Source organism: Hyperolius riggenbachi, chromosome 7, assembly GCF_040937935.1.
Source record: "Hyperolius riggenbachi isolate aHypRig1 chromosome 7, aHypRig1.pri, whole genome shotgun sequence".
Lineage (NCBI taxonomy): Eukaryota > Metazoa > Chordata > Amphibia > Anura > Hyperoliidae > Hyperolius > Hyperolius riggenbachi.
Genome location: NC_090652.1, coordinates 172,036,705 through 172,059,142, shown reverse-complemented (window position 1 = coordinate 172,059,142; position 22,438 = coordinate 172,036,705). Strand labels below are relative to the sequence as shown.

The 22,438-nt window shown below is 44.5% G+C and overlaps 1 protein-coding gene across 1 annotated transcript in view; it reads right to left on the bottom strand.

The window, feature by feature from the left end:
* Positions 1–22,438, bottom strand: part of FOXK1 (forkhead box K1) — a 151,237-nt gene that overhangs the window by 62,206 nt on the left and 66,593 nt on the right. Inside the window, exon 4 of the mRNA XM_068244904.1 lies at positions 2,586–2,732. Coding sequence (XP_068101005.1) covers positions 2,586–2,732 — 147 coding nt within the window. The remainder of the gene's footprint in view (positions 1–2,585; positions 2,733–22,438) is intronic.

The window sequence follows — 22,438 nt, the reverse complement described above, 5'->3', positions numbered from 1 at the left end:
GGAGGACGCTGTAACTGGGGAGGATGCTGTAACTAGGGAGGACGCCGTAACTAGGAAGGATGGCGGCAGCAGCACATGTATACAGCAAGGCTGCAGTCTATATGAAGACTGCTGCGAAGAGGAGAGCGGGGAGCTGGGGCTCTGAAGACCTTCAAAAAGAATGACAGGACGTCCTGGGATGAAGAGACAAGGAGACTGCAGCTGAAGAGGAGCGCAGCAGCTGGGACCCTGAAGACCTGCATCCTGAATGACGGACACCCTCTGATGAAGAAAGCCAGATGGGGGAGGAGAGGATCGTGGCAACAGGATCAGGTGAGAGGTTTAATCAGGGTTTAGCCAGTGTAGTGTATTTGGTAGTGGCAAAAGGGGTTGGTTAGTGTAGTGTAGTGTAGTAGGTGGTTACAGCAGCAGGGGTTAGTTAGTGAAGTGTAGTGTAGTGTGGGCAGCAGGGGTAAGTGAAGTGAAGTGTAGTGTGGTGTAGATGGGCAGTTTAGCTTAGATAGTGACAGTTTAGGGAGAAAGGGTCCATAAGACGCCCCTGCACCATAGACGCACCTAGGATTAGTTTATTTTTTTTTCTCTGATTTTTGCCCCCTAAACGTAGGTGCGTCTTATATGCCGGAGCGTCTTATATTCCGAAAAATACGGTATATATCCATGTATATAATAACATTTATTGGTATGACAGTAGGGAGTAGGAATAAATAGTTGTGTCAAGTATAGTTTAAATTCTATCTCTAACAAGGATTATAATTAATGTTTGTGCTATGACATATCTGCATTATGTCTAGTTTTACAATAGTAGATAGCAGTGTGAGGCATAAATTGGTTATTCTTTCAACAATGACTACTTTTATTGCAATTTGATTGTAGTATTACCTGAGAGGACTTTAGCACAAACCAATTGTATTTATATTCTGAAGATCATATGCATTGTATAAGTTCATATTGATACTTAAGAGATGATCTTCATGTTGTTCTTATATTTTACTAAAATATTTTTAACCACTTAAGCTCTCAGTAGTTTTCACTTTATGCATCCGAGCAATGTTCACCTCCCATTCATTAGCCTATAACTTTATCACTACTTATCACAATGAACTGATCTATATCTTGTTTTTTCCGCCACCAATTAGGCTTTCTTTGGGGGGTACATTTTGCTAAGAGCTACCTTACTGTAAATGCATTTTAACAGTAAGAATAAGAAAAAAAAATGAAAAAATTCATTGTCAGTTTTCGGCCATTATAGTTTTAAAATAATACATGCCTCCATAATTAAAACCCACGTATTGTATTTGCCCATTTGTCACGGTTATTTCACTGTTTAAATTATGTCCCTATCACAATGTATCGCGACAATATTTTATTTGGAAATAAAAGAGCATTTTTTCCGTTTTGCATCCATCACTATTTACAAGCTTATAAAAGAAAAAAAAATAAAGAGAAATATTTCATCTTTACATAGATATTTAAAAAGTTTAGACCCTTAGGTGAATATTTATGTGGTTTTTTTTTTTATAGTAATGTTTTTTGTTTTTTTTTATTCAACATTTTATGTGGGCATTTTTGGGAGGGTGGGATATAAATAGTGTTTTATTTGGGGAAATATTTGTGTATTGTAATGTTTTTTTACTTTTACTTGTAGTTTTACTTTTTGGCCACAGGATGGCAATCTCGAGTTTGTTTACATGACGTCACTCTAAGCGTACAATGTACGCTTAGAGGGACATAGCTTCAGAAAATGCGTAACTTCCGAGAGAAGCTGTCGCTTTTTCAGCGGGGGAGAGGAATCAGTGATCGGGCACCATAGCCCGATACATTGATTCCTGGGCTACCGAATCCGCGGCCGGGAGTGCGCGTGCGCGCGCGATCGGCCGCGGGAGCACGCATGTCCTCCTTGACGTTTTTATACGTCAAGGAGGACAAAGTGGTTAATAAAAGAAAGTTAAAAAAAAAAACAAAAAAAACTTGAACTTACAAGGTATGCTGTCTAATCACACAGGTATCAGAGCTATATCAGCATACGGCTTCATACTTCCCCAATATGGCTTCATATGAATATATTTAGGGTATTTGATAAAAGAGATTGGGGGGGGGGGAATGTATACCTACCTCGGGCTTCCTCCAGCCCACTTTAGGGGAACCGCTTCCTTGCCATCTTCCGATGCTCGACTAAGCACAACTTCTCAGATGTACCAGGCCATCCTCCCGGGGGAGGGGGGTCGTGTTCAGAGCGACACAGGGAGAAGGTAAGGAAGAGATCACCCTGAAGGGAGCCCCAGGTATGTATACATTTTTTTTCTCCCCCCAAGGGTTTCCTTTAACTTGATTTGTAAACCCCTTTTGTCTGTAGTGAGAATCTCTCCTGTTTGTCTTTTGTTTTTCATGGTATTTATGCATCATCTGTAATCCACAGTACTACTGGTTGCTTACATTTTCTTTTTCTTGTTCTTTTTTTTCCCCTTGTTGCTTGACTGTGTGTTATGGCGGGGCTGAGCAAACTACGCATAGCGGGTCATATTTAGCATGCTAGTGTTACGAATATGAAAGGGAGAGGGGGGTCAGGCAAAGCACGTCACACTTACCTGCCAACCTTTATCAGCAGATCTGTAGTATGGATAATGCTTGGTAATATGGGCATAAATGCCACTTAATGTGAGCTGACGATCTTTCGCACAGGAGATTGCCTGAACGATGAGCTGAGCATACGAGTATGGCGGCTTGGACTCATCCTGAGGAAACCAAAATTAAGCACACTTAACAGATGTAGACATTTGAAAATAAAACACTGGCTTTAAAGATAAAAATCATATATCAACTATGAAAGACTACTTATCCTTGTTAGGGTGATATAATCACTAAACCTTTTTTTTTTTTAAATCAAAAATAAAATGCTGTTCAGGAGTATAAAAAAAACAAATAAAAATACTTAAGGCAATTCTGCATTCACAGTACTAATCTCCATTGCTTTCTATTCATGTTTTATGTATTTCTTTCCTAACCATTTCAGGTTCTGGAGTTTTTACCCCTTAAAGCGGACCCAAACCAAACTTTTTTTTATTCAAAATATTTATTTAGTTGCACCACTCTGACACATACAAAGATAAATAAACACTCCTTCAAGCCTATGAGCATTTCAGTGTATGCTTTTCACCCTTCTCTTTTCATAACTAGGGTTATACAGGTGGCAGCCATTAGCAATTCCTCCATTGCCAGACACTACCTACTCCAGCATTTTGCCTGATTCTGACCCGGCAATATGAAAGGAAGGGAGGGGTTTCTCCAATAAATGTAAAATATTTTATATTTGTCATCATGCAGCTGAAAAAAGGCTGCTAGTTATTATTATAATTTAGAAAATAGATTTTATTCCTGAAATCTTGTATTTTTAATTTGGGTCCACTTTAAGGTTCCTGACAGTTTCAGCATATCAGCTTTTGATACAGCAATAACTTTGTATTTCTTATGCCATCAAATTGATATTGTTTATTTTTCAAAGCATTCTGGGCTTGTTTCCCCCTTCCTTACTGCTACATGGCAAGTGCCACAGCTTTAAAAAAAAAACTCAAACTGCTTTATTTGTCTCATCCCGCTTAAAATTATACCATATATGCAATTTCCATATGCCTCCATGGCAGCATACATATGGGTTAAGCCTCACCCCTACCAATTAACAGGACCTTAGCTATAAAAGAAAGTGACCCCTAGCGAGCAGCATTCTCATTTTTGTCCTCACCTCCGAACAGGTTCCTTAGTGTTTCATCGCTATTTATTTTTATTTTACTCTTACCTCGCCGACATTCCTGCGGCGTTCCGGCCAGGTTCAGCCTCTCCTGGTCGCAGCCCTGTTGTCATGACTAAATGTCAAATTATTCAGGGACCTTATATCTGGGGTGATGGTGGGAGCTTGATCTAAATGATCTTTTCCCCCCTTTATGGCTGCTCTGCATGACTTAAAGAGAATCTGTACTCTAATATTCTTACAATAAAAAGCATACCATTCTATTCATTATTTTCTCCTGTGCCCCTCTGTGCTGTTTCTGCCACTCCCTGCTGCAATCCTGGCTTGTAATTAACAGTTTTAGGCAGTGTTTACAAACAAACTAACCAGCTTCTAATAGGCTCAGCTAAGCATAGTGTGTGAGTCATTCAGAGTGTGCAGGGGGCCTGCAGAGGGTGTGTATCACTTCTACCAATCACAAGCAGCCCTGCACATTCCACACAATCAAGCTTTAGCCCGACAAACAGGACAGAGGAAAGATACATTGATTTATTACAGAGACAGTGCAGTTAGGAAAGACTGCAGTAAGCCAGAGCAGATTAGAACAGGCATAGGAACTTATAGGATAGAAGAACTAAGGCTGAAAAATTTGTTACAGAGTCTCTTTAAATACGATTGCAGAGCACAGTGTGATCCTTCTCACCTTTTTTTTCCCTTGCTGTCTGCAGTTGCACAGGTTAGTGGTGCATAGTTCGGCCTCTCCTGCTGGGTATTCAGTGTGATTCCACTCACCTGTCTCACAGTGAAAGCCTCTGAAGCACATGGCTTAGAGTGCATTCCAGCTTGGAATGCACAGCCATCAGACCAGGAAGTGTTTGCAGTAACTGCTCTCCAATCCCTGCTCTGGACACAGCAGAGATCTCCTTACAGCTGAGCTCTCCTCCCCTCCTCTCACAAGGCTGGATACACACAGGACTGTGCTGGCTGCAACACTACCTCCCTATATGTCTGGCTTAAAGGTAAAGGCACTATTATTTGCTGTCCCTCTGATGTTATGCTTCTCAAGCTGCAGGAGGAGGTAAGTTGTTCCAAGTATCTTGGTAGCACTATGTACTATATTTTACCATCTGCCATTCTCATAAACAGTTATATGAACAGTATTGTGTACTATGTGCAATATAAATGACATAGCATTCCTTGCATGAAAGTATTATCTGATTTCTTATTAATCTGCTACTTTCCATGTACCTCTTATCTTACTTATTTCATCTCTTGCGGTCCGTTGGACTGCATTCTGGATCACACTGTGCCAGAAACAGATAATTCTAAGGTCAATAGGTAAGAGACATACAGGTAAGTGACCCCGCTTTTCTACAAAAAAAAGAGCACACCTTCCATAAATGGGCTGTACTTTTTTATATACAAGCTCAGGAAGAAGAGAACAAAGGAGGGCAAGTTCCCACCACAGTTCTAGGACATTGGTTCTTTGTCATCATTTGAGATCCTGCTTTAAGATCTTTATATCATCACTCAGGATCCTGCTCAAGGAGCAGGTAAATCTGCCTGGGAACTGGAGGATCAGGTCCCAGTTAAAGGCACCATAGCCCCCCAGATTGCTGGGCTTGTGGCGACAGAACCATGCCAGGGAAATCAGTAAAGTAGATCTGTTTCCACCAGATGGGAAAAGAGCCAGAGTTCCACCAAATGCACACATCCAAGATGATAAAGCAGGCTGTCCAGGAATCAATGGACTCCTATGTAGGCTCTTTGGTCCCCAAGCGTCCTCCCAGCAAATCAATGAAGATACTGAATATCCTCAATCATCTATGGTTTAGCAGGAATCCAATGAGAGTGAGCATACAGATATCTGGTTTCTATTTCTCCTTTATCCAAACCATCTGTGAAGCCATTCACTGGGAAGAGGAAACCCTTCTCCAGGCTAAGAAACATCTGAAATAATTATCATTCTCCTTTTCTGTCTTAAAAGAGATAAAATAAAGATGAATGAGAAAAGGTAAGGAGAAAGTCCTTTCTGAAAAAGCAGACTTTCCAAACATCATCCTTTTTCTTCAAGAAAATTCTCCAGTCCTAGCATTCGCTTCCATGGTGGACATGTCAGTCATGTGTCTTGCATGCCATGTAAGGTTAAAAGTCTTGATTACTTTTTAAGATGTCCTAGACCATAAACTTGATATAGATTTAACGATGGTGTATACCACTACTGGAGGGGCATGTAAACCAGCCCTGGCTCTATCTTCAGTTGCCACGGAAGTGGACAAGGATTCTGATTCTATCCTGGCAGCTTAGAGAACTTTCATATTGTCTCTATTTATTTATTGTTTATTAGGGAAGCGGCTATAGATTTTGTCCAGTCCACTTAATATGCCAGGCTTTTTGCATGACAGTGAATTGGCCTGTTAAAAAAAAAAAAAAATCTAGTCTGCTGATCCCAGCTTCCAACAAAATGTGCTTAAAATTCTGTTTGATGGAAGAAATCTTTTTAGTAACAAGTTGGATCTGGCAACCAACAGTCACCAAGGCTGGTATTATACCAAAGGTGAGAAGACATTGCGGAAGGAAAGACCAGACCATAGGAATTGGCAAACTTCACATGCTAATCTCCATAAGCTCACAAAGCAGTCAGCGCAGAGTCCTATTGAAAATTCTGAAGTCCAGATAGTAGCTGCAAGACTTCAGCAGTTCTGTATTATCTGGACAAAAACAATTAAGGACGAGTGGGCCACAGGTACAGAGTGGTTCGGTTTTTCTTGAATGTGCAAGTTCACTCCACAACTCAGTCACTTTGTCTATACAGAGACCTGCTCTTTTACATTCATGACTCGTTGCAGAAAACGGCTGTTATGTTGGTTCCAGAAGAGGAGCGCTTTCAGGAAGTCTACTCTCCTCTCTTCATTGTAAAGAAGTCAGGTGATCTGCGTTCAGTACTGGATCTGAAATTCCTAAATCTTCATCTTTCTAAAAACATTCAAGATGGAGTTACAACAAATGAATGGACCAGCCATTCCCTTACAGAACTGAATATATTCAATAGACTTGGCAGATACATTCATTATCTCAAACTTCTTTCCACCATGCAGTTGGTAACATTCTTCTCCAGTAACCATCCTCCTTCTCGACATTATCACAGCCATGACAACCTTTTTTGGTACTAGTGTGTCTGGTGGCTCAGTTGCGAAAGCAAAGTTAGGACTTTATCACTATTTATACAATCTTTTGTTGCTAGCCTCAGATCCCAAGGCTCTACTGCGTTAGCAACAGATTCTTCTTCAAACACTGTCTGTCTTTGGCTGGTTAACAAACAAGGAGGAAAGCCACCTCACTCCTGAGGACCTAATCTTTCCGGGAGCAAGATTCCAATCTATATCCAATGCAGTAACCAGATGAGAAAATTGCTGGCAAAAGTTCGCGAGTGCTGATTATCATACTATATTCATTAATCGAGGTGTTGTATACACCTCCTGGGCACTTCGTCATCTACAATCCAGATGGTCAAATGGGTTCACTGGCACATCTGCCCATTCCAACTAGGGTTTCTCCATCAATGAAACCACTAGAGTTACTCTCAGACCATCCTTCTCACTCCCACTATGAGACTGTCTGCGGTGGTGGCTAAACACAAGCTCAACAACTATTAACCAATCGTTCAGCCATAAAGATGCAAGCATGGTTTGACATGTCTACAGGTCGTATTAGCCTAGGTAAAATAGTCAAAACAAAGCTGATCGATCACTGCAAATATACTCAAACACAGGGTGGCTTATATGGTGCTTCAGACCTTCAGCCATCACTGGGATTAGACGTCAGTCTTTGATATCAGGTAGCAGAGGGACACAAGGAGTCTGTTCCTCATGTTAGAGGTCAGCAATATTTATCTCCAATGCAGAGAGCAATCTCTGCAGCATCATGGCAGTTTATCTCATAGGGCCTCAGAACTCTGCGGCAGATTTTCTCAATCAAGGGGACTGAGGCAATAGCTTGTGGCCACTCACTAAAATATATCCAGAGTGATCTGTGACCATTGGGTAGGTGGACCTGATGGTAACCTACATCAACTAAATGCCAGCTCGAGGAGATTCGCCCCCACATTCAAGGGCTCAGGGTGCTCTGGCAACACCTGGAATTTCTGAATGGTCTCTGTTTTTTTCCTCCAACTCCACTTATCTTCAAAATTCTGAGGAGACTCCTCCTAGAACAAGTTGTACTCCTGGAGGTGGGTATATTTTGGCCATGCCAGCCATGAGTCCCTCTAATTTGGAGCCTGAAGTTGGAACCTCCTATTCCTATTTCAGTCAGACCAAACCCCCTGTCCCAGGACTCAATTTATCATCTGTCTCCTCAATCCCTTAATTTAATGGTTTAAGGATTGTGGGAGGAAGCTTAGAGACCTGGTAAACTCAGAATAATTGATAAACGCACTGCTAAAAGCAGGGAAAACTACCACAAACTGGAAAATGTTTTTTCACAATTGCTCCGGTAAATGATTTTGATCCAATGGCTCCACCAGCACAACATATTCTTAGCTTCCTCCAGATTGGCCTAGAAAAACAATTGGCTCGCACTCTCAAAGTGCAGGCTTCTGCTATCTCTGCTTTGACGGATCACTGCTGGGTCTCTCACCCTCTAATAGTGCAATTTATGAAGGCTGCCACCAAAAACAAGCATCCTAATTGCAACCTTTTTCAAAAGTGGGAACTGCGCAGGTTCTCAGTTACCTAGCAAGACCTCTTTTTGACCCAGTGGAAGACTGCAGGAAATGAGACTTAACTTTTAGAACTATGCCTCTAGTCGCTATCTCTTCGGACAGAAGAGTTTCCGAGCTCCAGGATCTAGGGGCTCATTCTTGACATTCTACTCAGTAGTTTTGAGACCACTACAGCACTTCACTTCCGGGCTTCCCTTTAACCAGGATCGGACAGTGACATCTTTTATGGATACAAATTCCTCTGATCTGCATGTTCTAGATGTTGCAAGAACCCTTAGAGCCTATGTGAATGTAACAAGGGAGCTTCAGGAAATCAGAATAGCTCTTCATAATTCCATCAGGTCTGAGAAAGAGCCAGCTAACATCAAACTCAAAAGATCTCTTCATGGCTCAAATGAATCAACAAAGCCTTTTATTAAGGCTAGCCTATTATCAGGGTTTTTTGACCTTGTCCCTCTGGGTGGCATCACAGTGCACTTTTCTCAGCTGTCCCCTGTGCCACCTTCGCTTTCCGGGCAAAGATTCCCCAGGCTGCCAATGGTCCTCTGTCCATACTTTCATTGCCCATTTCAGAGTCAATCCAGCAGCCTCCGCTTCAGTTTAATTTAGAAAGAGTTATTTCTGAATCTGTTAAAGCCTTAATTGAAATTATTTTTGGTCAGCAAGTCTTGTCCCACCCTTACTTTTTTTCTGCTAGTTAAATCCCATATGTATGCTGCCATGGAGGCATATGGAAAACAGAAAATTGTATACTCACCTAACGGTAATTTTCCTTTCCATGTGCATCCATGGCAGCATAGGGATTTCCCTCCCTTTCCTTTTGTTGACTTTTTGCTGTTCTCCGGTTCGGCTAGTCAATGAGAATGCTGCTCGCTAGGGGTCACTTTCTTTTATAGCTAAGGTCCTGTTAATTGGTAGGGGTGGGGCTTAACCCATATGTATGCTGCCATGGATGCACATGGAAAGGAAAATTACCGTTAGGTGAGTATACAATTTTCTGTTATTTTATCACTAGTTGGGCATGTAGCCTACCATTATCGCCAGGCTGTGTGTCTGTAACGATCGCATGAGATCGCTAGGGTGCACAGTTTGGAGACCCCAGTGCAGTATAGATGCATTGCTAGGCAACAACATTTTGATGCATCTATACAGCGTGCACACGCGCAACCGGTTTTTATGGCTGGACATAAGTCTCGCGTCCAGGAACCTGTAGTCTAGCCAATTTGGACGTAAGACTTATGTCCAGGAACCAAAACTGGTTAAACAATTAAACTAAGCAAGCATGCACCAGTTAGTAGCTGACAAAGCAATGAAGCAGTAACAAGCAGTCTGTGGACAGTTTTTTTCTTTGGTTTAGACTTAATTTACAGTGTATCCGGAAAGTATTCACAGCGGATCACTTTTTCCACATTTTGTTTTGTTACAGCCTAAAGGGGCCCATACTGTGATCGAATCTGCTGTGAAATCGTTGCGCAAACGCTGACCGAACAATCAATTTCCGACTGAAATCAATAGTTCCCGTCGATCCGTCCATGCAGAAGATTTTGCTGGTTTGCTGGCGGGTCGGGAGTGCGTCAATAGCTGTGTTCGAATGTCTGACGACCGACGCTAGCGGCAATACATTACCTGTTCCACCGGCGCGTGTCCCCGCTGTCCCTTCTCCGCGCTGGGCTCCGGCTGGCTTCACTTACTTCCTGTCCCGACAGGAAGTTTAAACAGTAGACTGTTTAAACTTCTCCCGGCAGGAAGTAAAGTGAAGCTGTAGCCCAAAGCAGGGAAGAGACAGCGGAGACCAGGGGACTCGCGCCGGCCGGATCAGGTAATATATACGGGGGGGCCGCCGGCTATATTTACCGCTCCGGGATACAGCGAGAGCCGTAACTTCTTCATTCAGCTTCGGTTGTCACTATGGCGACGATCGGACATGACGTCATGCGCAGTCCCGATCCTCGCCATAGCGACGCCTAGTGGTAATGGAAGAGTCTGCGCCAGCGCTGGCTCCAGGGGGGGCCGAGGGGGGTAGTTACGCATAACGCCGCCAATTGCGGCGATCAGGGGGGAGAGGCGGCAATCGGTAAGCACATGTAGCTAGCCAAGTGCTAGCTGCATGATGTACAAAAGGACCCGGCTACTTACCGGTAGTAGGGTTTCGACGAGTCCTTCAGGATGGCTTCCTCCCGAGAGGAGACTGACCCACCCCTAAAGGAAACAGGCAATAATTAAATAATTTAACTAATCAGGCCCCAGCCCATATAAGCTCCCCCTCCACTTTACCACACTAGTTTCATACAAGAGAAACCTACACCCATATACATAACGTACATGAACATATAGTAATATTAGTAAAGGGTGGGTTGCGGAAGCCATCCTGAAGGACTCGTCGAAACCCTACTACCGGTAAGTAGCCGGGTCCTTCTCTCATCGTCCTTCAGGATGGCTTCCCCCCGAGAGATCAGCGAGAAATCTTACCTCAGGGAGGGATCACAGCTTGAAGCACTTTGCGACCGAATGTTTGATACTGGCTTGACAGGAGTTCCACTCGGTAGTGCTCGACAAAGGTCGCATGACCAGACCAAGTCACGGCTCTGCAGATCTGTTCGAGTGAGGCGCCCGATTTCTCTGCCCACGATGTAGATAGAGTGTGCGTTAACACCAATCGGGGTATTCAAACCTGACTCTATAAATTAGAGTTATGAGATCCTTGATCCATCTGGATATCGAATTTTTAGATACCTGTAGCCCCTTATGCTTGCCTGCGAATGCTACAAACAACGGACTACTTCTCCGCCACAGCTTATTTCTTTCTAAATATGTCAGAACTTCTCTACGTACATCCAAACTATTTAATGCCACCTCTGTCGTTCTTTGGATTTGTTGAAAAAGATGGTAGAACAGTTTCCTGAGACCTGTGGAATGCGGATGCAACTTTAGGTAGATAGGAACGATCAGGTTTGAAAATGATCTTATCATAGTGGATGATCACATATGGTTCTTTGATGGACAGGGCCTGGATATCACTCACTCTCCTGGCCGTTGTAATGGCTACCAGAAATGCAACTTTAAGCAGGGCTGTGGAGTCGGTCCAAAAATCCACCGACTCCGACTCCTCAGTTTAGGATTCCACCGACTCAGACTCCTCGACTCAGACTTCCCTAATTTGCATATTACAATTTTGTTGATTAAAAGTATGTAACATGAAATTCGTCTTTTAACTGCCAACGCTTAGGAATTTTACAAGACAACTGAAGTGAGAAGGATATGTAGACTACTATATTTATTCCCTTTAGACTAAAACTAGTCCTTGGTAAGAGTACTTGTAAAAGGTACAAACCGGAACAAAGAACATCTATCAGGCCCTTGGCAATGTAAGTGTGGGTACATCATGTAAGAATGATGTGCAGGTACTCTGCAGGGGAATGAGGAGATTGTAAACAGACAACACCTCTGTGTTCAATGTGCACAGCATTCTCAGTGGATTCCCTGCAGCTCTGTGGGGAGTGCATATGTAGAGTATAGTACTACTGTGTAACAAAGTAAACCTGAGAGAGATGAAATTAAAGTTTTATACATACCTGGGGCTTCCTCCAGCTGCCTTCAGGATAATCAGTCCCTCGTTGTCCTCCTCCACCACCTGGATCTTCTGCTATGAGTCCAGGTACTTGAGCCAGTCGGGCGTAGTGTGCATGCACACACTCCGCCGCCAGGAGCATACTACACCTGTGCAGCACTATTGCGCAGGTGCAGAATGTTCCTGGCTGTGGGAGCGGCATGCGGCCGGACAGCGCTGACTGGCTGAATTACCAGGACTCATAGCAGAAGATCCGGGTGGTGGAGGACAGCAAGGGACTGATTAGCCTGAAGGGGGCTGGAGGAAGCCCTAGGTATGTATAAAACTTTACTTTTCATCCGTCTCAGTTACCCTTTAATTTGTAGTCACCAAACCAAATTTTAACAACATATCAAATTATTTGATTTCATCAGCAAAGGGAGTGCATACATTTGCATAAATCAGAATCGATGCAGAATTATTTCCATCTCATTGACCATCTCTATTAGTGACACGGCTACACATCAGGCTTTATTCTTACAGCATAGATGTTATTTAGTATATAGAAGAGATTCCTGTGTACACATCATATATACAGTCACAATCAGATATGTATATCTGACCTTAAAAATATGGGGACTGCTTTATTGAAGCAGCACAAGTAACTAATTTTGATTAGTTTATTTCATTTTTGTGGACTAAGCACAGCTATTACTGTATATATACATTATTTTTAATGACTACTATCTGAGAAATAGAACATTTTATCATATTTTCTATTTTAATTACAGTTACAAATTCATTAGGCGTCAGAGTCGGTGCATTTTTTCCCCGACTCCGACTCCAGGCACCCAAAATTGCCCGACTCCACGACTCAGACTCCACAGCCCTGACTTTAAGTATTCAATTTCTTAAAGATACCTCAGCAAGAGGTTCAAAGGCACTGGACATAAGGAAGTTGAGAACTTTGGACAAATCCCAAGGAGGCACGAGTTTTGATGGCGACGGTTGTGACCTAGTCACTGACTTCAAAAAATTTGTAACGTGAATTTCTGCCGAAAGTTGTTTAAGAAAAACCGAAAGAGCAGCCACCTGTACTCGCAGTGTACTGGCCGATAAACCTAAATCTACTCCATCCTGGAGGAACTCCAAAATGTAACGTAACCCGTTAGAGCGCACTTTCTTCCTTTGCTTCCAAGAACAAAAAACATTCCAAACTTTACAGTAGATTTGCCTCGTATTAGGCTTCCTACATTTGATCAGAGTTGCAATCACTGTCTGAAAACCCGTCTCCTCAGGATTTGCCACTCAGGATCCATGCCGTCAACTTGAACTGGTCTGGATTCGGGTGGATTTGATTCCCCTGAAATAGAAGGTCTGATCTGGACCCCAGATGCCATGGACCCCTCAGAGCTAGTCTCTGTACAAAGGGGAACCATGCTCTCCTCGGCCACCAAGGGGCTATGAACATTATTTGGGAGTTTGAGGCGTCTATGCATTTCAGCACTTTCAGGATTAGATTGAATGGGGGAAAAGGCGTACAGTAGTCCCTGTGGCCATGATACTGATAGCGCATCCAGTCTGTTGGATGGGGAGGCAGGATGAAGGGAGCAATAATCTGTCAACTTTGTGTTGGCCAGAGTTGCGAACAGGTCTGGTATAGGTAGTCCCCATTTCTGAACTAGTAAGTTGAATACCTCCTGGTTTAGTTCCCACTCTGACTCTATTGGCGTTCTGCTGAGCGAGTATGCCCATCTGTTCAGCTTGTCCTGAATGTGAGCTGCTGTAAGAGAAAACAAATTGTTCTCTGCCCAAGAGATCACCTCTAACGCTAACATTCTGAGGTCCTGTACCCTGGCACCTCCCTGTTTTCTGAGATACGATACAGTTACTATATTGTCAGAAAATACAATGACCACCTTGTTCAGAATGTGAGGGCTAGAGAGAGCAGACCCACCTGCACCGCTAACAACTCCCTGTAATTTGAAGATCGGACCTGCATTTCCATGAACCATTTCCCCTGAACCTGATGCTCCTAACAGTGCACCCCCGACCCCAACTGCTGGCATCCGTGAAGACCTTTAGGGGAGATCTCTGCACCCACTGTCGTCCTAACTGCAGTCTGTGAGGATTCTCCCACCATGTCAGGGACTCCAACACATAGTCTGGAACTATAACCTGTCTGTCCAGTGAAGCCTGTGTGCTGTCCCAAGTGCTCAGTAGCCAAGTCTGTAGTGTCAGAGTGTGAGCCTGGGCCCACTCTATCACTGGAATGGCTGACGTCAGTCCTAATAGCGACATAACCTCCCTGATTGACACTGTCTGCTCTGATCTGAACTGAACTGTCGCAATCTTACCAGCAATTTTGCTGCCTTGTCCTGTGAAAGAAACACTTTCTCCTGTTTTGTGTCCCACAGTAGTCCTAGGAAAATTAAATTTTTGGTTGGAAGCAAGTTGGACTTCTCCTTGCTCATCAGGCACCCCAGGTCCGAAAGGACCTAATTTAGATCCCTGTGCAAGTCCGCTACAGAGTCTGCTAGAAATAAAAAGTCGTCTAGGTACGGGAGAACCCTTACATTGTGGAGATGGAGCAAGGCCGCTGCCTCTGCTACAATCTTCGTAAATATCATCGGGGCCAAGGATATTCCGAAAGGAAGAGCTCGGTACTGAGGGTGGCAAACTGTCGCCAAACCGGACTGCAAATCCTAGATACCTTTGGTACCGAGGATGAATCGGTAAATGCATATACGCGTCTTTGAGATCGATAGTCGCCATAAAGGCGCCGGGCCATATCAGATTTCGGACAGAGGCGATGCTCTCCATGCGGAAGTGTTTCTCCACAATGTAAGGGTTCAGAGATTTCAGATTTAAAATCATCCTAAACTTTCGTAAAGGTTTTTTGATTATGAACACCTTTGAGTAAAACCCCCTGAAGTGGTCCCCTACTGGTACCCTCCTTGGGGTCCTTTGCTTGGGGGGAGGTCGGGACCGAAATTTTGAACTGTACCCCTTCTCTAGCATTTGTCAGGCTTGGGAGTACTTGGATTTCTTGTTTTGTTGAACAAGAAGGCAGACTCTCCTTTACTGGAGTTATAGGTCCACTTTCTGGACTTTCTCCCCCCCCCCAGTTCTTTTGTTCTGGTAAGGACCTCTGTTCTGAAAGGGCTTACGAACTAGTTTCTTTTCTTACCTGGGAATTTTTGGGCCTGGATCTCTCAAGTACTGCTTCCAGATCCTTTCCAAAAGTAATACGCCCTGGAATTCCATTGCACACAGCTTATGCTTGGAACCCAAGTCACCTTTTCAAATAGCCCTGCGGGCTGAATTGATCAAGCCAGTCTTAAGGTAGACATACACTGGTCGATTTGCCATCAGATCGACCAACAGATAGATTCCTCTCCGATCGAATCTGATCAGAGAGGGATCGTATGGCTGCCTTTACTGCAAATAGATTGTGAATAGATTTCAGCATGAATCCGATCACAATCTGTGAAGCTGCCGCCCCCCTGCATACATTACCTAATCCGACCGGCGCCAGTCCCCCTGGTCTCCACTGTCTCTTCTCCGCTCCGGGCTCCAGGACTACAGCTTCACTGAACTTGCTGTCCGGGGGAAGTTTAAACAGTAGAAGGTGCTCTACTGTTTAAACTTCCAGCCGGGAAAGGAAGTTCAGTGAAGCCAGCCACACCGGAGCCCAGCGCGGAGAAGAAGACAGTGGAGACCAGGGGATACGCGCCGGCGGAGCAGGTAATGTATTGCAGCTACCTACTGGTACCCTCCTTGGGGTCCTTTGCTTGGGGGGAGGTCGGGACCGAAATTTTGAACTGTACCCCTTCTCTAGCATTTGTCAGGCTTGGGAGTACTTGGATTTCTTGTTTTGTTGAACAAGAAGGCAGACTCTCCTTTACTGGAGTTATAGGTCCACTTTCTGGACTTTCTCCCCCCCCCCCCCCCAGTTCTTTTGTTCTGGTAAGGACCTCTGTTCTGAAAGGGCTTACGAACTAGTTTCTTTTCTTACCTGGGAATTTTTGGGCCTGGATCTCTCAAGTACTGCTTCCAGATCCTTTCCAAAAGTAATACGCCCTGGAATTCCATTGCACACAGCTTATGCTTGGAACCCAAGTCACCTTTCCAAATAGCCCTGCGGGCTGAATTGATCAAGTCAGTCTTAAGGTAGACATACACTGGTCGATTTGCCATCAGATCGACCAACAGATAGATTCCTCTCCGATCGAATCTGATCAGAGAGGGATCGTATGGCTGCCTTTACTGCAAATAGATTGTGAATAGATTTCAGCATGAATCCGATCACAATCTGTGAAGCTGCCGCCCCCCTGCATACATTACCTGATACGACCGGCGCCAGTCCCCCTGGTCTCCACTGTCTCTTCTCCGCTCCGGGCTCCAGGACTACAGCTTCACTGAACTTGCTGTCCGGGGGAAGTTTAAACAGTAGAAGGTGCTCTACTGTTTAAACTTCCAGCCGGGAAAGGAAGTTCAGTGAAGCCAGCCAGACCGGAGCCCAGCGCGGAGAAGAAGACAGTGGAGACCAGGGGATACGCGCCGGCGGAGCAGGTAATGTATTGCAGCTAGCGTCGGTCGTCGGGCATTCGAACGCCGCTATCAACGCACTCCCGACCCACCGGCGATCGAGCAAAATCTTCTGCATGGACAGATTGACGGGAACGACTGATTTCAGACAGAAATCGATCGTTCTGTCAGCATTTGCACAATGATTTCACAGCATATTCGATCTCAGTGATCGTTAGGTGTATGGGCCCCTTTAGCTGCAAATCTGAGGCTTTCTGAGGCTGCATCTGCTAAGAAAGCAACAGCTTCAACTATTACTGACAAGGAGGGTAAAATCTTCTCATGAGGAGTACCCTCCACCAAATGCTTCTTAAGACCGGATATCCACTTATCCAGGTTTCTGGCCAAACAGGTAGAGGATATGTCTGGCTTAACGAAAAGGAAACTGAGTCCCAGGCCCTTTTCAACAAGGTTTCAGCCTTTCTAATCCATTGGATTTTTTAGATTGCCAATATCCTCAAATTAAAGGTCAGTGCCTCTAGAATACTGAGCCAGAGGAGCGTCAAGCCTTGGACATTTGGCCCATGGAGCCTGATCTTCCTCCTTAAAGGGGAATCATCTCTTGAAAGACCTAGGAATGAACAATTTCCTTTCTGGATCTTTGCACTGTGATGAGATAATGTGCTTAATAGCGGAATGTACAAGCAAGCATTTAGTTGGCTGACCCTACAACCCTCTATAAATCTCGTCTTGCGCAGAGGTCGTTGGTGTGGTCTCAGGAATTTGTTCAGAGTCATAAACGGCCCTTAACAATTCCAATGTACTCCTAGCACTATACAAGTACTGTGAGGTTCTAGAGGTACCAGACTCAGGAGATACATCAGAGTCCCTGGCCTCCCCCTCCTCCACGAACTCATCATCCTCCTCCTCAGATATGGTCTCTATACCCCCTCTATCTGAGAATCCCCTTTAGGTAACTGAGCAGGAGGTAAACTCTGCGATAAAGATTGTGATGAAAAAACAGGCAACACACTATCCAACGACTGTAACTGAGTCTGTCTGCCCTGGAACAAGGGTATCCCTGACACGCCAGGAATCTGACCATCTTCAATGGGGAATAGCTGCTGAGCCTCCTGCGGTTCAGACACAGGCTGTGCTGGAACCGGAAAGGCAGACCTTAACGCAACAAATGTGGTAGCCAGTTCAGCCTTCATAGCATTCATAAGGTCTAACATGGCTCTATTGGTAGCATTTGTATGAACAGGGGTAGATGTGGTAGAGGACTGTTTAGATAAGCAATCTACACACAGAGCTTTTATACCCCGATGGTAAATTAACATCACATTTCCTACACCTTTTATCAGCGTGCTTCACAAGCTCAAAAAAACACAAACAACCCAGCCCCATAAGATAATGTTCACCTATACTAGTTTAGAGGGAAGAGGAGAGGAGAAGAGTCACAGTACCTGTGGGGCATTCACAGCCTGCTCAGGTGCATCCACAGTTTGTGCAGCAGCGTCCGGCACAGCTACAGCCTGCTCCATGCTGTCCATGCGCCCAGGTGTGTGGTGAAGAGAGGCTTTGAAACAATTGCCTCTGGGCCAGCACTGCCTCCTCTGCTGACATTAGCCAGCATGTGATATCTGCTGCCCAATCTCCGCATACCGCGGACTAAATCCTTATTAGAGTCAGCTGGGAAACTTCCCGCTCCCTGTTCAGCCTCCCCTGCGTCTCCGACATGCGGAAGACGCCGATACCACGCGGCACAGGAGAACCGCCCGCCCCCTGTAATTACCCTGTGTAGGGGAGGGGCGGGTACACAGACGTCATCAGACAAAGCGCTGAATACTGAAGACGCCGCCAGCGCGTGCATACCTGCACCACTCTCCCCCTTACAAGCATGGGGGAAATCTTCCAGTGCCGCTCCATTTGCCACAACATCTTTATAATAACATGTCCCAGGACATGATCACAATCAGGAGGCAGCAGCTGCAGGGCCCTCCTACCGCCCCACAGGGCTTTTAGAAAGCAAACGGCCAAAAGTAAAATACCTTACCATACCTTGGTCCGTTTAGAACATCAGACAAGAAAGTTCCCCTGCCACTGGAAAAATGTACATGAACTCCTTCTAGGTAAAGACAGGTACCAAACAGGATCCCCCGCCTCAGAGTCCCTAACAGCCTGTAACCTCGGGTGTAGGAAAACAGTCAAAAAACTAGTGTGGTATGGAGGAGGGGGAGCTGATATGGGCTGGGGCCTGATTAGTTCAATTAATTATTGCCCGTTTCCTTTAAGGTTGGGTCAGTCTCCTCTCGGGAGGAAGCCATCCTGAAGGACGATGAGAGGAAGTTTAAAAAAAAAAAAAAAAAAAAAAATCTCGCTGGACCATGCTATCCCCTCCGTCGGTAATGGACGAGCTGAGCTCGTCCATACCGCTCAGGAGGTTAAAGAGGAAATGTATGGAAAACAACAATTAACACAATTTCCTATTGTTTACAATATTCATTTATAGATTATTTCGTCAATGTTTGCCCAACTGTAAAAGGGGATCTGTGTGGAATGCTTGTGAGTTAGATGCACAGAGAGATATTGCTTGCTTGGCAGTTGGAAAAGGCTGTTATTTCCCACATTGCAACAAAGTTAACAGACAGCAAACTGTCAGGACCTTTGCCATGACATCACACTGTGGGTGGTGTTTCACCACACAGAGCCCCGATGATCTATTGAAGATAAGGTAAAGTTTTCTTGTGGGAAAGTGGGTATTAGCTCCGTGATTCCAGATTCCACCCCAATAAATGCCCCCCCCAGAAATTGTATTGCCAGAAATTGCTGTGCATAGACAAAACCAAAAGGGTATATAAAACAGTAGCATAAAATACAGTTTGTCATCAGAAGAGATGGACAGCAGTGAGGTAATCGAACAACAGTACAAGGCATGCTACGGATATTACTGAAGGAGACAGTAGTATATTAAACCATACATAATATTGCAACAGGCAATAACCATAACGAACAATCAAAATATTGGTATGCGCACTGATAGTGGTAATTAACACATCAACCGGGCTATTTTTTACATTAAATTACATTAATTACCAATTCAGTGCTCTGCAGCTGTATCAGCTTGCGGCAGATCCATACAACTGCGCACACAGATGGATCCCCCCCTTTTCTGCTCACCAACAGAGATTTCTTTTGGTGGGCTCTGATTGCTGCTGGCACGGTTTATTTTATTTATTTATATTTTTCTATAAAAATTTGTATTTTTCTTTAATTTATACCTCCCTCTCTCTCCCATCAGGGCGATCCTCTCTTACAAGCATCAGCCTTTGAGAGGGGATTGCGGAGCCCCGTCACTCAAGCAGGGATGCGCACATGGGCGCGTGCGATCCCCTGCAATCTCCGCCCCCAGGACTTGACTCCAAACGGCGTTACGCGGTCCTGAGGGAGCCACCTTGCGGCTGCTGATCGGCATTAGGCGGTTGTAAGCTGGTTAGAAGACCGACGGGGGAGTGCGTGGCCAGACTGTGACACCTGGACAACTTACCGGGACTGATTTTGGATGAACAAAGAGGTGGCAGAGGACATGGAGGAAGCGATCAGGAGGGGGCTGGAGGAAGCCCCAGGTATGTATACATTTTCTCTCCAGCCCAATCTCAGGTACACTTTAAATTACGTTCCTGTCAAAATTTATGAGGATATTAGATTTTGAAATAAAGGTGGGTTTTTGCTACAGTATCTATTTTTCACTTTGAAGAAAAGAAAAGTATTTTTAATGGTAAAAATTAGGTAAAAAGGTTATCGGGGAAGGTCAATTAATACATTTATTATGTAGAGGGCATGGTTTTAAAGGTGGGTGTGGATGAACCGTATATTTTATTGTAATAGTTTCCACTGCGTCATTATTACGTTTTACCCCATTGCATTTCCCCAATTGAATCATGGTCCCCCTCCCTTATGCATATTTCCCTGGTAGTCTAGTGGTGTCCCTGTATGCACCCCTCCCCATTCCAACTGAGGTAGCAAACAAGCCCCCAGTATTATGGAGGTTCCCCGGTATAAGTAGCCAGATATGCCCCCTATAGGTAGCCAGATGTGCCCCTGGTATTAGGTTCTTATTCAGTATAGATAGCCAGATGTGTCCCCAGTAGTATACCCCCAGTATAGGAAGCCAGATGTGCCCCCAGTACTAGGTGCCCCCCAATATAGGTAGCCAGATGTGCCCCCGATATTAGTGCCCCCTATAGGTAGCTAGATGTGCCCTCAGTATTCGATCCTCAAGAATAAAGAGCAAGCTGTGCCCCCAGTATAAGCCCCCCCCCTTCCCCTAGGTAGCTATATGTGCCCTTAGTATTAGCCCCCCAAAAAATACAGGCAGATGTAGCCTCATTATTAGGTCCCCCTTGTATAGGTAGCCAGATGTTCCCCAAGCATTAGCCACCCCCATTATATGTCGGCAGATCTGCTCGATATTAAATTCCCCCAGTACAGATAGCCACATGTGCCACACATTATTAGATCCCTATCAGTGTGTACTTGATAGCTCCCTACCTCATATTAGGCAGCCCCCCCAATGCAGAGATCATTGCAAGAAGTGGCTGTGAAAAAGCATTTCTCACCTCCCTGGATCCAGCAGCGATCATGCAGCAGGAGCCTCTGTGTAGAGCATCACAGCCAGCTCCGTACTACCAAACACCTGGGTCCTGGCTTCATGACATCATCAAGCTGGGACATGGTCTATCCAGCAGAACGGTGCTGGATGCAGTGTTGTACACAGAGGCTCCTGCTGCACTATTGCCCCCTGATTCCAGGGAGGTGAGTGATGCTTTTTTCCCCAGCAGCTTCTTGCGACGATCTGTTAGGTAGCAGGAAAGATGAATAGTTATTGCTGTTGGCTACAGCAATGATCATTCATCAGTGAGGGGGTCACCAATTGGCTAAGGGAACATATATTCCCTTTGACCAATTAGTGTTGCAGCTGACAGTGCCGGGGGCATGCATGGAAGCGAGCCCAATAGTGCACAATTTTGCAGCAATGAAAAACCCTATATCTTTTCCTTGTGGCTTGAGTCACAGAACCCTATATCTAAGTCCTCGTGGCCTGAGTCACAGAGGACGTAGATATACTATAGTTGTGGCTGAAGTGGTTAAAGTATAGCCACTAAATACACCTAGGACCATTTTTTCTGGATAGGCTTTGTGGAACACTCTGACCAATCTGGATACATGGATATTCCATGCAGACTCTCAGAAATTCTCCTCAGGGCCATAGCATCTCCACCTAATCATATACACCAGACTCTCCTCCTCCTCCTGCAATCCAGAATCTGTCACATGGATTTCTCACTACCCCCCAACCGAGAGAGGAAGGGGAGGTCCCATGGTCCTGCCCTCAAATGGATCTGGAGCAAATGTCTTTAAACAGGACACATGGAAAACTGGGTTCATTTAAAGGGAGTGGGGCAGAGCGAGTTTGAAAGCTACCAGGTTAATCTTCTTCGGGACAGAGAAGGAGCAGAGCCAACTTAAATGATTACATGGCAAATGAGGGTCAGAACTGATAAATTTAAGGTTATGCACTTGGCGTTTAAAACCTACACGCTACTTATAATTTGAGAAATTTAAATTAAATTAATACATGGTCGAAAGGATTTTGGCCTCCTATTAATAGTACATTCCGGAGCATGCAATCCCAATCTGAAGCCAGAAAAAGGTTTACTTGTATTAAAAGTGTTGTAGCGGTACAGGGAAAGATGGAATACTTCTCCAGTACAAAGCTTTAATAAGACCGTACCTTAAATATGCAGTCAAAGTTTTAGCATTTATTCCCAAAGAGGTGATTCTAAAACTAGAATAAGGCCATATGGAAGATATCGTTTATAGCAAGAAAGTCTAAGTAAATTTAAGGTGGTGCCTT